Source organism: Bubalus kerabau, chromosome 3 (genome assembly GCF_029407905.1).
Source record: "Bubalus kerabau isolate K-KA32 ecotype Philippines breed swamp buffalo chromosome 3, PCC_UOA_SB_1v2, whole genome shotgun sequence".
NCBI classification, from domain to species: Eukaryota; Metazoa; Chordata; class Mammalia; order Artiodactyla; family Bovidae; genus Bubalus; species Bubalus kerabau.
In genome coordinates, this window is record NC_073626.1 from 100,897,615 (window position 1) to 100,910,947 (window position 13,333).

Genomic DNA, 13,333 nt, shown 5'->3' on the forward strand with positions numbered 1-13,333 from the left:
GGGAGAATGGCATTGAAACATGTAAAATATCATGTATGAAATGAGTTGCCAGTCCAGGTTTGATGCACGATACTGGATGCTTGGGGCTGGTGCACTGGGACGACCCAGAGGGATGGAATGGGGAGGGAGGAGGGAGGAGGGTTCAGGATGGGGAACACATGTATACCTGTGGCGGATTCATTTTGATATTTGGCAAATCTAATACAGTTATGTAAAGTTTAAAAATAAAATAAAATTAAAAAAAAAAAAAAAAAAAAGATAATCTGGACTCATTCTATCATTTTACAAATTAGGAATACAAAACCCAGATAAATAAAGTAACTTGCCCAAAGTCACATAATTACTCCCCTTTAACGCTCATTGCCATGATGAATTTTTTCCTTATAATTATGAATTAAATCATAATTGTAAGGAAAAAACAGAATAATTAAGAATATGATGCTATCTAAGTAAAAGTTATCAATGAAATTAACTAGCTATCAATGAAATTAACTAGGGCATCCAATGTCTGGAATTCAAAGCTATCTTAAAAATATTCAAAGTACTTAAAAATAATCTCAATCATACTTCATATTCCCAAAGGTAAAGACTCTTTTTTTTTTTTAATTCCAAAGCACCCAGACACTCCTTGATTTCATTAGCATTTTTCATCAGCTCTATTTTAGAACTTGGCATAAAAATATCTTCCTTTATCATTATCAGCGGCAGGCACAAACTTCCCATAAATCAACTGCACCTTCATATTGCAAGGACCATTTAATCACCCCAAACTCAGAAGTTTATAGCTCAACACCAACATATGCGTCTAAAAATAAATCCTCAAATATAAAATCACCGAACTGGAACTTAATAGGGTTAATCTTATAGTATAGGAGGATTCTATGCTAAAATTAGATTCATTTGCAGTGATTCATGAAATATTCAGTTACAATAGAGATTCTATGAAAGAACGATTGGGTTTACAAGAGGTCATATGCTCTAAACCTCGATCTGTTATACCACCTAAGAAGAGCTTTCAGTGGTTCCCAGAAATGTCCATAAACAAAAGTAATTTGGGGAGGCCTGTCTAGTATTTAACAATCCCAACTCAAAACCTGAGTGTTCCTCCAAAGCAGTCTGAAGTATAATTCGGCCTTTTAAAGGCTAACAGGCTAAACTCCAAGAATTTGGTTTTAACCTTTGGGGTAGAAGTTTAATACTATAACACTATTCCCTGGCTTGGTAAAATCCACACATGTTTATCAATGGCTACTCCACAGAAGGTCTTGAGTTCATATAAACCTACAGTAATTAACCGAACAACAACAACAATCATCAAAATAGTATGGTACTGGTATAAAGATTAGATCACTGAAATAGACCAGAGAGACCAGAAATAGCCCCACATACTTTCGAAGGTGGCAGACATGCTCATTATCTTATTGTGGGGATGATGGTTTCATGAATGTACACATATGTCAAAACTTCTCAAACTGTATACTTTATGTGCAGCTGGGTCTTCCCTGGTAGCCCAGTGGTTAAGACTCCACACTCCCAATGCAGGGGGCCCGGCTTGGGAACAAGACCCTGCATGCCAAAACTGAGATCCTGCCTGCGGCAGCTAAGACCTACCACAGCCAAATAAATAAATACATGCAGCTTATTTTATGTCAATTATACCTCAAGAGAGCTATTTTGTTTGATGTCACTCTTCTTTTTCCAATGTCCTGTCTATTTTGTGGCAAATTGTTCTTGATTGATAGCAGTATTTACTCTCGTTTCCCTGTATTCCTAAACTCATAGACAACTTTATGCCACGTCCCTTATAACCTTGCTATCAATGGCACTAATGTACACCACCCCAGGGGTTAATCATGGTTGGTTTAAGCCCATTGTAGTAAAACTATTTCTCTTTGCTCTCCCAGCTTCCCTTGCAACTTGGGGTGACCATGTGACCCAATTCTGGCCTTTATAAAGTATAAGGGGATGCCTATTGGGGATTTCTGGGCTATAGTTCTCTTCTGGATGAAAGCTGTCTGGCTTTACAGCCAGTCCTGCCTCGGACATGATGATTGGTGCTACAGAAGCTATCTTGCTACCAAGAGACAAAAATCTACAGGTGTGAAAAGGTCATAGGCTGAGGAAAACAGAAAGAAAATAAAGACCTGGATCCTTGACATTGTTGAGATCTTGCACCAAAAGTTGCTTCTAAAACTTCAAGAAGCATAGGAATGACCTGGGGACTCTTGTTAAAATGCAGCTTCTAATTCAGTAGGTTTGAGGTGGGCCTGAGAGACTCTAGTTAGAACAAGTTCCCGGGTGAGGAAGATCACAACCTGAATAACAAGAGTCTAGACTTCTTATACTGTGAATAATAAATGTGGCTTTATTTTAACAAGCCACCGTTAGAATCCTCTAATTTCCAGCTGAAAGCTTTCCTAATTCATACTGATTGATTGGGGACCTTCATTCTGTTGTATTTTCATAGAAAAGGAGAGGGCTTCCATGGTGGTCCAGTGGTTGAGACCACTTTGCAATTCAGGGAACATGGGTTCAATCCTGGTCCGGGGGGATCCCACATGCTGCAGGGCAGCTAAGCCTGTGGGCCACAACCCCTGAAGCCCGTGCACCTGGAGCCTGTGGACTGCAACCAGAAAGTAACCCCTGCTCACCGCAACTAGAGAAAACCCGCGCACAGCAAAAAAGACCCAGGACAGCCAAAAATAAATAGGTAACTTTAAAAAAAAAAAAAAGGAGAAACATTTCTGAGTAGAACTTTTGTTTAACCTATCCAATCCCAAAGTTCTGTGACACTGGCACGTAATTCTGAGGACTAAACCAACTCACAGAAGGCCAACCAAGACTTGAGGACATTTCCTATAATTCAAAGGTAATTTTTCTTTTCTCCTCCTTAACCAAAATAATAATTCACTTAGTCACTCAATCAGCCTTTCATTCATTCACTCAAATATGATCAAGCACACAGCAGACGCAAGACACCGTGCTAAGCACTGGATACTTAGGAGAATAAACACAGACTCTGCTTGCTCAGATTCGTGCCATTACAAGAGAAGAGAGAGAAGATAAAAGAAGGGCTGGCTTACAGTCTTCACGTCGTTGGTACCAATGATTCCTCCTATCTCCCCCAAATCCTTCAACAGCAGATTCAGGATCTCGGTGGCCCTTTTCTTCTGATGATTGCTAAGCTCCTGCAGCTGGCTCAGTTCTCTCTGCGTGGTTGTCAGTGTAGTCTGAAATACACATTTTAACAACAGATTTAAAGGGCCACCCATCAATTTCATACACACAGTGTCATCAAGAATAACATCACGTAGGGTGGAGTTCTTTTGTCCTTTCATGTAATTTCGACAGGAGTCCTTTTAAGCCAAACTACGGTATGGCTCTGCATTCTCTGATAAGAAGAGGAAGTCGTCTTGGCCTGATATGTCATTTGTCTGCATATCAGATGATAATTTCCAGGTCAGTGGAATAAGTTATTAAAAACAAATAAAGCTCAAAACCAGTCCTTATGTTTATAATGTGTAATCACATCTAATCCTACCTACCAGATGTTCTGTTTCAGTCCACATTCTTCAGGATACAAACATACCTGCAAATGTCTCCTCCTCCACTTCTAAACAAACCTGCTCCCTGGGACCACTTCCAAATTCCCATCTGACTTGATAACAGATGGGTCTGGAAGGCCCAAAGGGACATTAATGAGTTTAGACAACAACCAAGAAAAAGTCTTTCCATCTTCAAGTGAACCAGAACTGGACACTCTTCATCACATTTCAAATTTAGTCTGGTTCAACAGGAGATGGCTTCTAAATATACATATCAGAAACCCCATTTTACTACCAAACATTAACAAATTCATCCCTTTCCCATTCTTCATGTATGCTACTAATATGCATATATTTTTAACTACCTAACTTGACAAACTCTCAACATCAACAAATTTGCCATCTTTTGGTTTCTTGGTATTAACGTAGCCAAAAGAGAAAATAATCTGCATAAATTATGGAATTGTAAAGGTTAATGCAAAGACATTTATGTAATTCTTCCATATGCAACTATTTTACTCGAGTATTTCTTGATAATCAAACTAAAAATAGTATTCTAAACTAGTCTAGTAGTACTTTGGTCTGACAGAAAATAAAACTTGTATCATGGAAAATGTTTCATTGTTTTGGGAAGCAAATATACCACAGACTAGTTAAAAAATCTTGCAGAAAACAGTAAGCCCCGAGAAATCTAAGTCTCCTTCTTTCCTATGTAACTTCTGCTTTGTTTTTCTATTTTTCATTTTTGTTTTTATTTAGGCATTGCCACTGCTTATTTCATTTTGTTTTCAAAATCCACAGAAGCAGTAGTTCCTATCTTGGGAAACATTAAAAAGCCTTCCTACATGCAGCTGAATATATGGAATAAGCAGCGTTTTCCATCCACAGCATCTACGGTCAACAGATCGGCGCTTTCCTGCACCATCTGCTACTTCCCCTTGCTGGGAGGATGGTGGTTTTCCACCAAGCAGAATGGGCACAATCCCATGATACCAGGCCATTGGACTGAGGTGCCAAGGGCAGCTGGTTACAGCCACTCGGCTGCCCACCACCCATCTTCCAAGTAAAAAAAGCAAAAATGGACATGTTCCACCAGCAGCCGCCTCACCAAATGCTCACTGGCCCTCTGCCACTAGCTCCCTGTGCAGAACCAGCAGTATCTCTCGCTGGGAGATTCTGAAAATTAGGAAACGTGCAGATCGAAGCACTAGCTGAAAAACAGGACAACAGACAAACCAGGACAGCTAGGTCCTAGGCGAGGACAAGCAGCGCTGGGGAAGGAACGGGCTGCATCAGGAAGGTGTAAACAGGAAGAGTGAACTCCATGCCTTGCACGCTCCCCGTCAATACAATGTTTGGGGATTTATTTGCTTACACTGTAGCATGATGAACAGGTCCACGCTAAGTGTTTTATGTAAACTGTCACGAACTCCCATACCCTGAAAGGAATATGTTACTATCACCATTTTTACAGATAAGGAAATGAACACTAAAGTGTTAATGTCTCGACTAAGGCTTAACAGTTGTAAAGTCAGATTTCTAACTAGGATTTTTCTGGCTCCAAAGTCTGCACTTTCTTGAGTATCCTATAAAGCATCACTTCTGGTGTTACAAATCCCCTAGATAAAAAGCAGACCTGACATGAAGATCTGGGGCAAGTGGACAAGTCACTTACGCAAACTATTTCAATTATTGGAGGATTCCACAGAAGGCATCTGTGCCTAACACTGAAAAACCACTCAGCCAACTGCCGTGCTATGCCGTGTCTTGTCAGTAAATATCAATAGAAGTACAGGAATGGCACCCGAGGAAGTCCCGCCCCCACACACAAATGCTCCAACCGTTTTCTGGGCCAGCTCGTCTGTCAGCTGCTCATTGGCCCTGGTCTTGTCCTCCACTTCCTGTGACTTCTGGTCGTAATTGACAGCCAGCTCCTCCAGAGCCTGGAGAACTTCTTTCACCTCATCTTTGGCTGCCTCATTTTCAATCTGGAGACGTGTCAGCTCCTCCTGAATCTTCTCATAGTCTCTTCTCGTGGAAGCTAAAAGCTGGGGAAATTAGATGACATGGAATTGGTGACACTAATGTTCAAAGGTTTATGTTCAGTGCTCTACCCAAAGATTAGAGAAAATAAGTTGAAAAAGCTCAGGATAACTACAAACCATACGCTAAATGAAAAGACAGCATGTTGTCTCGAAAATATGTTTTTCTTTCTGTTTCTTTCGTATTTAAAGCTGCATAAGCTTAATTCCAAGAACTGATTACAGATCAAGAATCACACTTTTTAGCTGACTGGCTATTCCACATGTTGAACAAAGGAGGAGGAGTAATTTCCAAGGACTATAATAACACTTACATGGCTTTTTACTATTATCATTTTTTCACATTGTAAACTGGTCGATTTCAGAATCAATCAAAACAGTATAAAAGAGCAGTCCCTAATTTTTCTTAATATTCATCATGGATTACAGAAGAGTTTGCCACCCACATTAACACTAGTAAAGTGAATGACTTTACAGATACTTTCATTATTTTTGTGCTTACTGTATTTTCTGATTTGCCTATAGTGAACAGATACTGTCTTGACAGTATAGAAAAATAGTAAAAGTCTTCACTGTAACAAAAAGGAAAGCTTATCACAGCAGTTGTACCAAGCTGGAGATGCACAGCAACAGAATGGGAGGGAGAGGGCAGGAAACGCTGAACAAATGGAAGACTCAACTATAGTTAAGAGGAAAATCAATTAAATATGGTTCCTGCCAAGAGAAATGTTTGCGCAGAGGGCATAATCACTGTCCTAAAGAGATGAAGGGCAACAAAGAGGAAGAGAAGAAAATGGTGAGAGAGTGTGTTACATCTATGAGAGGGGTGGGTCTGGGGCCATGAACCATAGCCACTTGCTACAATTGTATCATATGAGCCAATCCATAGCAGTTTAGCAACAAAGCAGAAAACACCCTAAAGCACAAAAGAGAAAACATACTTAGGCCCTCAGCAAGGGAATTACTAACCATCTATATTTGATAGATTGGCTACCTGTTCTTTGCTTAGGTTACTGTTTGTAAAATACTTGGCAAAAATACAACATAATAAAGACATCTACTAGAGAACTGAATGCCATCCAGGGACAGACTGAAAAAAATTTGCCTCCTTGTAAGTGTATCACATATATACTGACACAGCGCTTGGACACCTATCTTCTGTTGCTTTCCTCTTCTCTACATTCTACATTTGTTCTTTGAGTATTTTTTTCCCTACAAGACAGCACAAGAATATGGTATATATCAAAGACCTGAGTTACCTGATTTGCAAAGGCTGAAATGGAATGAACCAGGAGTGCTGGGCCCTGGGTATGAGGAAGTAGGATCTTCCTTGCCCCACTACCAAGCTCCTCTGTCTCTGCTCTTCATAGATTGTGTAGCAACCAGTTACTTACTCTCAAAACCCTAGAGCTCTACCAAGTCAGACATTTATTTCCTAAATTCAGCTAAAATCAGCTTTTAGCAGCCACTGAAAGGAAATCTACCAAGAAATTTCCACGATTCAGTGATTTTTTTAAAAAAATTCTTTGCAAATTAAATTTCTGGAATAGCTACAACAGACAGTCATAAAAGAACTTTGCAAAAAAAAAATTTTATTGCATTCTTTACCTCATCCTGATCCAACATCTGTTGCTTTAGCTTTTCAGCCAGCTGGCTCTGTTGGTTAATTTCATCATCCTGAAACGAAACATCATGTTTAATTTTTTTTGGTTGGTTATGTCAATTTTGATAGTCTGGTTTCTCGATGGACGGCAGTCGGATACCAGGATGCCAGCTGTAAGCTTGCTAATAAGATGAAGCAAATGGTGTGGTGCCTCCTCGCAGATGAGAGATTGGTTCAAATACCACTTCACCCACCTTTCTCAGCCGATGAAACATTTAGATATTCTGGGGAAATCAATATCCTCCACATTCAACTCAATTCCTTCTCATCCAGAAATCAGCGATGTAGGGCTTGGAAACTGAAAGGGACTCTGGAGTTATCCCTTCCAACTCAAAGATGTTAACAGTGAATTCCTAGCTCAAAAAATTAAGGCGTGAATCTCTAAACACTTGTACTGTAACAGGTATGTGTCCCGAACCTTGTCAAACACGTCCGTGAGTGGGAACACTGCCATGTGACGGGTGAGAGAGACCAGTATTTCCACTTCAAACCTCTTACTTAGACTAGGAAACATTTACTAGAGAATTCATCTTTGGCATTAGAGAGCTGCCTTTGATTAGGAGCTAAATTTCTTACCAGTCTGAAAAAACCTCAAGCAAGCTGGCATGCAGAAACATGACTGCTTCGTTTCTGGTGTGTCACTGAAGTGGGCAAGGATCTCCCCACAGACTAGTCCGCTCTTCTTGCTCTCAGCTTCTGCCACTAGGTGCTGCTGCCACAAAAGCCAGAGCTACCGCCTCCCACGGCCCAGGGTAAGCATCTCCGCCTCTCCCCTCCCTAGACGTGGTCCAAAGCGGCAGGCGGCCAGCGCCTAACCGCGTGAGATTCAGTTTTGGTTACAAAGGTGTTCATGAATTCAAATGAAATTGTGAAGCGCAGCCTGTGCAGAAAGACAGCGCGGCTTCCCACGTGCCTCTCCCTTAGGAGCAAGAGAACATCCTGTGTGACGCCGCTTCTGGGGTCTAAACCCCGAGCAGAGTTCAGTCCAATTCAGTAGTCCTGTGCTCCTCTTTGTGCCAGGAGCTGCCCAGGTGTCTCCACCAGCAGCCCCTAAGACACCTACCTGTACCGCCCTGTCCTCCTTTTCCAGAGTGGGGGTTAGAGGGTAAATTCAAGGGCCTGGGTTGCAGGACCTCAGTTTTCCCCAGGATACTCTCCTGCCTGTTCGGTTGTGTCAGTTCATCCACTTAAATCAGGTTAACCAGTATCACAGCCTGATGCTTTCCACAGAGCAAGAAAATTCTAACCTTAATATTATGAGAGCTGTGTCTCCTTTTCCTTTGTACAGAACATCTTTTGGGCTTATTTCTCTGTTCAGGGAGATCGTGTTTCTACTGAACTTTTTAACACCAACTCAACTATTTTATATATAGGAAAATTCAAATGCCAGAATGTTTTCTGAAAAGTGCTTAGAAATCTAATATCCATGGACTAGATCCTAACAGCTGGCATCAGGCCTGTGTTAACAGGTTCTAAGAGATGCACTTGAATGTATAGATACAGACTCCATAGCACATCTTACCCCGAAGTTTTGAAAATTTTTTTACAAGTTAAAAATTCTTTAATGGTTCTAAAAAATACTCATGGCTTTCCTCTTGAAGTCAGATTTCTGGCAGGAGAATTAGGGAAATTATACCAGAGTAAGTGAAATCTCTCTCTCTCTCTCAAAAAAAAAAGTTATTTCCCCAACTGGAAGACTATTATGTTGGACATATTTTCTCTTCTACTATATAAACTTTGAATGTCAGTTACCAGGAACAGTTTTAGTGTTTATGTTCCTCAGCACACAAATATTAAACAACTTAACATGAAAGACTCAAGAAGTTTAACGTGGAAGAGCTGACACCTCTTCCCCGGGACGTATAAGCAATGGCTACAAGTGATATAAATCACGAGAGACAGAACAGTGGCTCAAGCGCTTTGTTCTTATACTGTGTTCATTTCAAAGCCTGACGACGTGGGCTCGCTCCTGATGGGTGAGGGGCTGAGAGGCGGCTATGTTTGAGGTACCATGAGAAATCAAGGGCCCTTAGCCTGTCTGGAAAGGATGACGACCAAGGACTACATTATAACAACATGAATCGCTTATGTCAGAGACATTTCCAAACCTACACTTACCCTTTCTTAAGGAAACTTCTCTAAGGAATTAGCATAGTCTGTTGTGGGTTTTTTTTTTTTAATTTTCAAAATTTTCATTTTGATGTGCTGTGCAGTCAATATCTATACATTCAAGTGCATCTTTTAGAATATGTTTATACATGCTCACTCTGATGACAATTGTTAAGATCTGGTCTGGATAATGGATTAGCAGGCACTTTTCAGAAAATATTCTGGTATTTGAAATAAGTGAGTTGTCAGTAGGTTGCTGGTCACCCTTAATGACAAAGATGTGTTTGTTGCAATGGTGCTCAGTGAAATGATTCAATGAATACCATCAGTTCAACTTCTATTTACACTTAATTCTGCTCTGCCATCTCCATCAGTACAGAAGCACTGGAGAGGTGATGGGGAATAAGAGACAGTGCCAGTGCCAAACTGCCTGTCTTAACAACTCTGCTCTCAGCCCACCTCTGCACCACCACCCTCGGATACCCCCATCATGTGGCTTCTCCCTTAAACAAACAAAGGGAGAAGATAGAAAAGAAAGAAACTAATATTTAGTGAGCATCTGCTATATCCTAGAATCGTTTACTCCCCGGTGCAACCTTCTGAAGTAACAGATGTGAGCTCCATGCTGCAGATAAGAAAAACAACTTCAGCAGATGGGTCATGAGCCCAGGTCTCAGCACTGTTAAGCCACGGGACTGACTCTAAAGTGGCTGCTTTTCCATCACACAGCACTGCCTTAGAAAAGTACCCGTCCTTCGACCCCTGGAGGGGCAGCACAGAGGGACAGAGTGGGCAGCGGGAAGGAGAGCACATAGAATCTTCCTTCCAGCACATTCTAGACAAATTCATTAGGACTGACAAGTTCCTCATTTCAAGGGCTGAAGCCAAAATAGGATGAGCACTGGACTGGGAGTCAGAAGATGTGTAAGCTCGTTGTAGCTCTGCCACCTCCAGGCAACGTAAGCCGTCTAAGCGCCCTGGGCTAGCATCTTATCTAAACCTAGATACTTTCAGTGTTGCCACTAATAATCTATGAAGGTGCCCTGTCCCAACTCATGTATTCTTAAAAGTATCAAACCATCAACACCATCAGAAGCATGAAATAGCTTCTAGAACGTTTAAAAGGCAGACAAATAAAAAAATGACACCTGTAAGACATACCCAGGCCATCCATGGGTAGAGATACAAATGGCATGACAAGCTTTGGTGTCCCCCCGCCAGGCTGAGGCTTTGGGGCTCAAGTCCTTTCCCAGATCTCTCAGCATCACCCTGTGATGGACCACAAATGCTAATCTCAAAATGTATGCTTACCAGAGTTTTCAAAACATATACTAAAGGAAAGGAATATGACAGAAAATGTCCTAGGCTGAGAATTAGGAAGCAGAGCACCAGGGTCAGCTCTGCCAGCTACCAACTGAAAACTGCCGAGGCCTGGCATTGCCTACATTTCAGATGCTGAATTCAAGACTCTAAAGTTTTCTCAGATCCATGAAAAATCCTCATGCTACAAGGGTAAAAAGATCCCAGTTCCAACCATGTTTGGTTTCTACTCATAGAGAACAGAGAGCAGAATCAGGTTATCACCCCACATCCAGGATTCTTTGGGGACATTAAAAACAAACTCTTCAATTCTAAATGAGAAAAAAAAATTGCAATATGCTTCAACAATAACATGTCTTTGGAGAAACAAAAAAAATCCACATAGACTGCTCACTTACTTATTAATCTCCCTTTTCTCTCACTTTGTTTGAGGTTTTACATAAAATACCTGGGTAGAAAGAGAAGGGTAACAGTATGTATAGTGCCTAAAAAGTAATTAATCCAGCTCTCACAGCATGAATATCTTATTAAATATGTCACCCAAAGGGTAGGGTGACCCCAGTTTAGCACTGTGGTTATAATGCAAACTCCCAGCACCACAAGCACAAAGAGAACCAGCTTCCTTAGGGCAAGCAGTCCCATTTCCCTTGTAAAGGTGAGACCAGACTCTGAGCTTTACTCAGAAGAAAGAGGCTTGTAAGATTAATGACAACATTAACATAACAAGCTGTTCTACCCAAGCCAGAGGTGTCCCCAAGCACTCTGAGCTGAACCACAGCAGGAAAGATGAAATCAGATTAAAAATATCAGCAACCCGGATGAAATGAACTGAAAGGATTTAAGTATTCCAAGGGCAATATGCCAAGGTCATGTGAAACATCAATTTAATTTCCTTTGCCTCTGGGATTCCTAATCTGACCTTCACTGGGGATGAGTGAGACAGTGTTCTCTCTTCCTTTATTCCAGTTTGTGCACAGACAGGATTCTTTGAGTCCCAAAAGTCTGCCAAGAAATTGGACATCCCTAATCAGCATATCCAAACGACTTCATTCAAGAGGATGCCCCTTACCGATGCTATTACTGGCTCCTCATTCCGGACCTTAGAGCTACATGGTCAAAGTACACACTTGAGTTTTGGGAGCCACCACCTTTGCCCCTAGAGCTGGGACATTGCTGGGATTTCCAAGAGGTGACAGACAAGCCCAGAGAAGAAAAGAAGAGAGAATTAAACAAAGTTCACTCACCCTCCACCCTCATGCTATGATAAGGTCCCATCCAGTTTCTAGATGTGAAGATTCTGTCTGCCGAGGCCAATCTTTCAATCAAATTTCCATGAAAGTTTCCATTCCCCGTGAATCCAGTTCCCCCAGTGGTGCTAGCGGTAAAGAACCCGTCGGCCAATGCAGGAGACATAAGAGACGCTGGTTCAATCCTTGGGTCAGGAAGATCCCCTGGAGGAGGGCCTGGCATTCCCACTCTAGTATTCTTGCCTGGAGAATCCCAGGGACAGAGAAGCCTGGTGGACTACACAGTCCATGGGGTCGCAAAGAGTCAGACAGGACTGAGGCGACTTAGCACACAGCACAGCCCAATAAAGAGCTAGGGTAAGCATTAGGAACACTGGCATAAACACCAGTCTTCAGTCTTACATCAGGTTCCATGGGGCTCGAGCTGCTTCCAGCCAGTAAGTCTAGGACCTGCTACCTTTAGCTTTTGTACCAGTGTGAGGTCTATAAACTCTGACCACAGACCTTGTCATCCAGTTGTCGGTAGAGACTGGAGATCTCCTCATCGTACTTCTCCTTCTCCTCTGCAGAGATGCCGGCAACCACGGGAGCAATGTTGTCTATGATGGGGGTGTTATCACAGGGCTCTAGACTCTTCTGGTCCTTAGCACTGATCTGTTCATCCTCAGGCACAGCTTCTCCTGCAAAGCACAGCCAAGAGGAGTTAGGCATTGAAGAAATTTAGCGTGCAGCCCTCCAGAAAAAGTTACAAAAACAGTCACTCCACGAAAAAGACACAAAGGACACAATGAGGAGCTGTTTAAAGTTAATAGTCTGTCCTCTTCCTGTTTGACGAGAAAGGTCGTAGTTAATTGACTAAAACGAGTATAAAGAGGAAGATTATGTAACACCCCCTTGCTCCTGATGTAAACTGGCTCCATCAACCACACAAGCTCTCAACTTAATCCAACCTTTCAGCGATACCCAGAATTTTTTGCAAACATTTTTCTTTTGTTGAGGAATATGCTGGGGCTTTACAAGAATCATGTTCTCTTTGGTGATGGATTCAAAGGGAAGCAGACCTCTGAGGCACTCTAATTACAATTAATTAGGTTACTGTTTCATTAACAGCAACAGCCAAATCAAGGAACAAATTCACCATTGTTAACAGAACACTGTAGGGCCCAAATATTCACGCTTTGAGAATCCCTGACTCTGAAGGAGGAAGTTGGGGTGGCCCCAGGACCCAGGAACTCTGACTGACATTACACACACACACACACACACACACACACTCTTCCACTACCACTTTCTCCCCCAGGAAGTCAGAATTAATTGGCAGACTGGAGAATTCAAATAGAATAATTTCCTGTGATATCAGGTAGTCCCAGGAAAGAAAAAGCAGCCCACCGAGAATATCATGCAGAC

General features: G+C 41.7%; 1 protein-coding gene across 12 annotated transcripts in view; it reads right to left on the bottom strand.

The window, feature by feature from the left end:
* The window catches only part of KIF5C (kinesin family member 5C), a 162,184-nt gene that overhangs the window by 44,096 nt on the left and 104,755 nt on the right, over positions 1 to 13,333 (bottom strand). For all 12 annotated transcript variants that reach the window (XM_055572631.1, XM_055572639.1, XM_055572640.1 and 9 more), the window contains 4 exons: positions 12,431 to 12,606; positions 7,196 to 7,264; positions 5,387 to 5,593; positions 3,084 to 3,230 (listed from right to left, as the gene is read on the bottom strand). In XM_055572631.1, the coding sequence (XP_055428606.1) occupies positions 3,084 to 3,230; positions 5,387 to 5,593; positions 7,196 to 7,264; positions 12,431 to 12,606 (599 nt within the window). The remainder of the gene's footprint in view (positions 1 to 3,083; positions 3,231 to 5,386; positions 5,594 to 7,195; positions 7,265 to 12,430; positions 12,607 to 13,333) is intronic.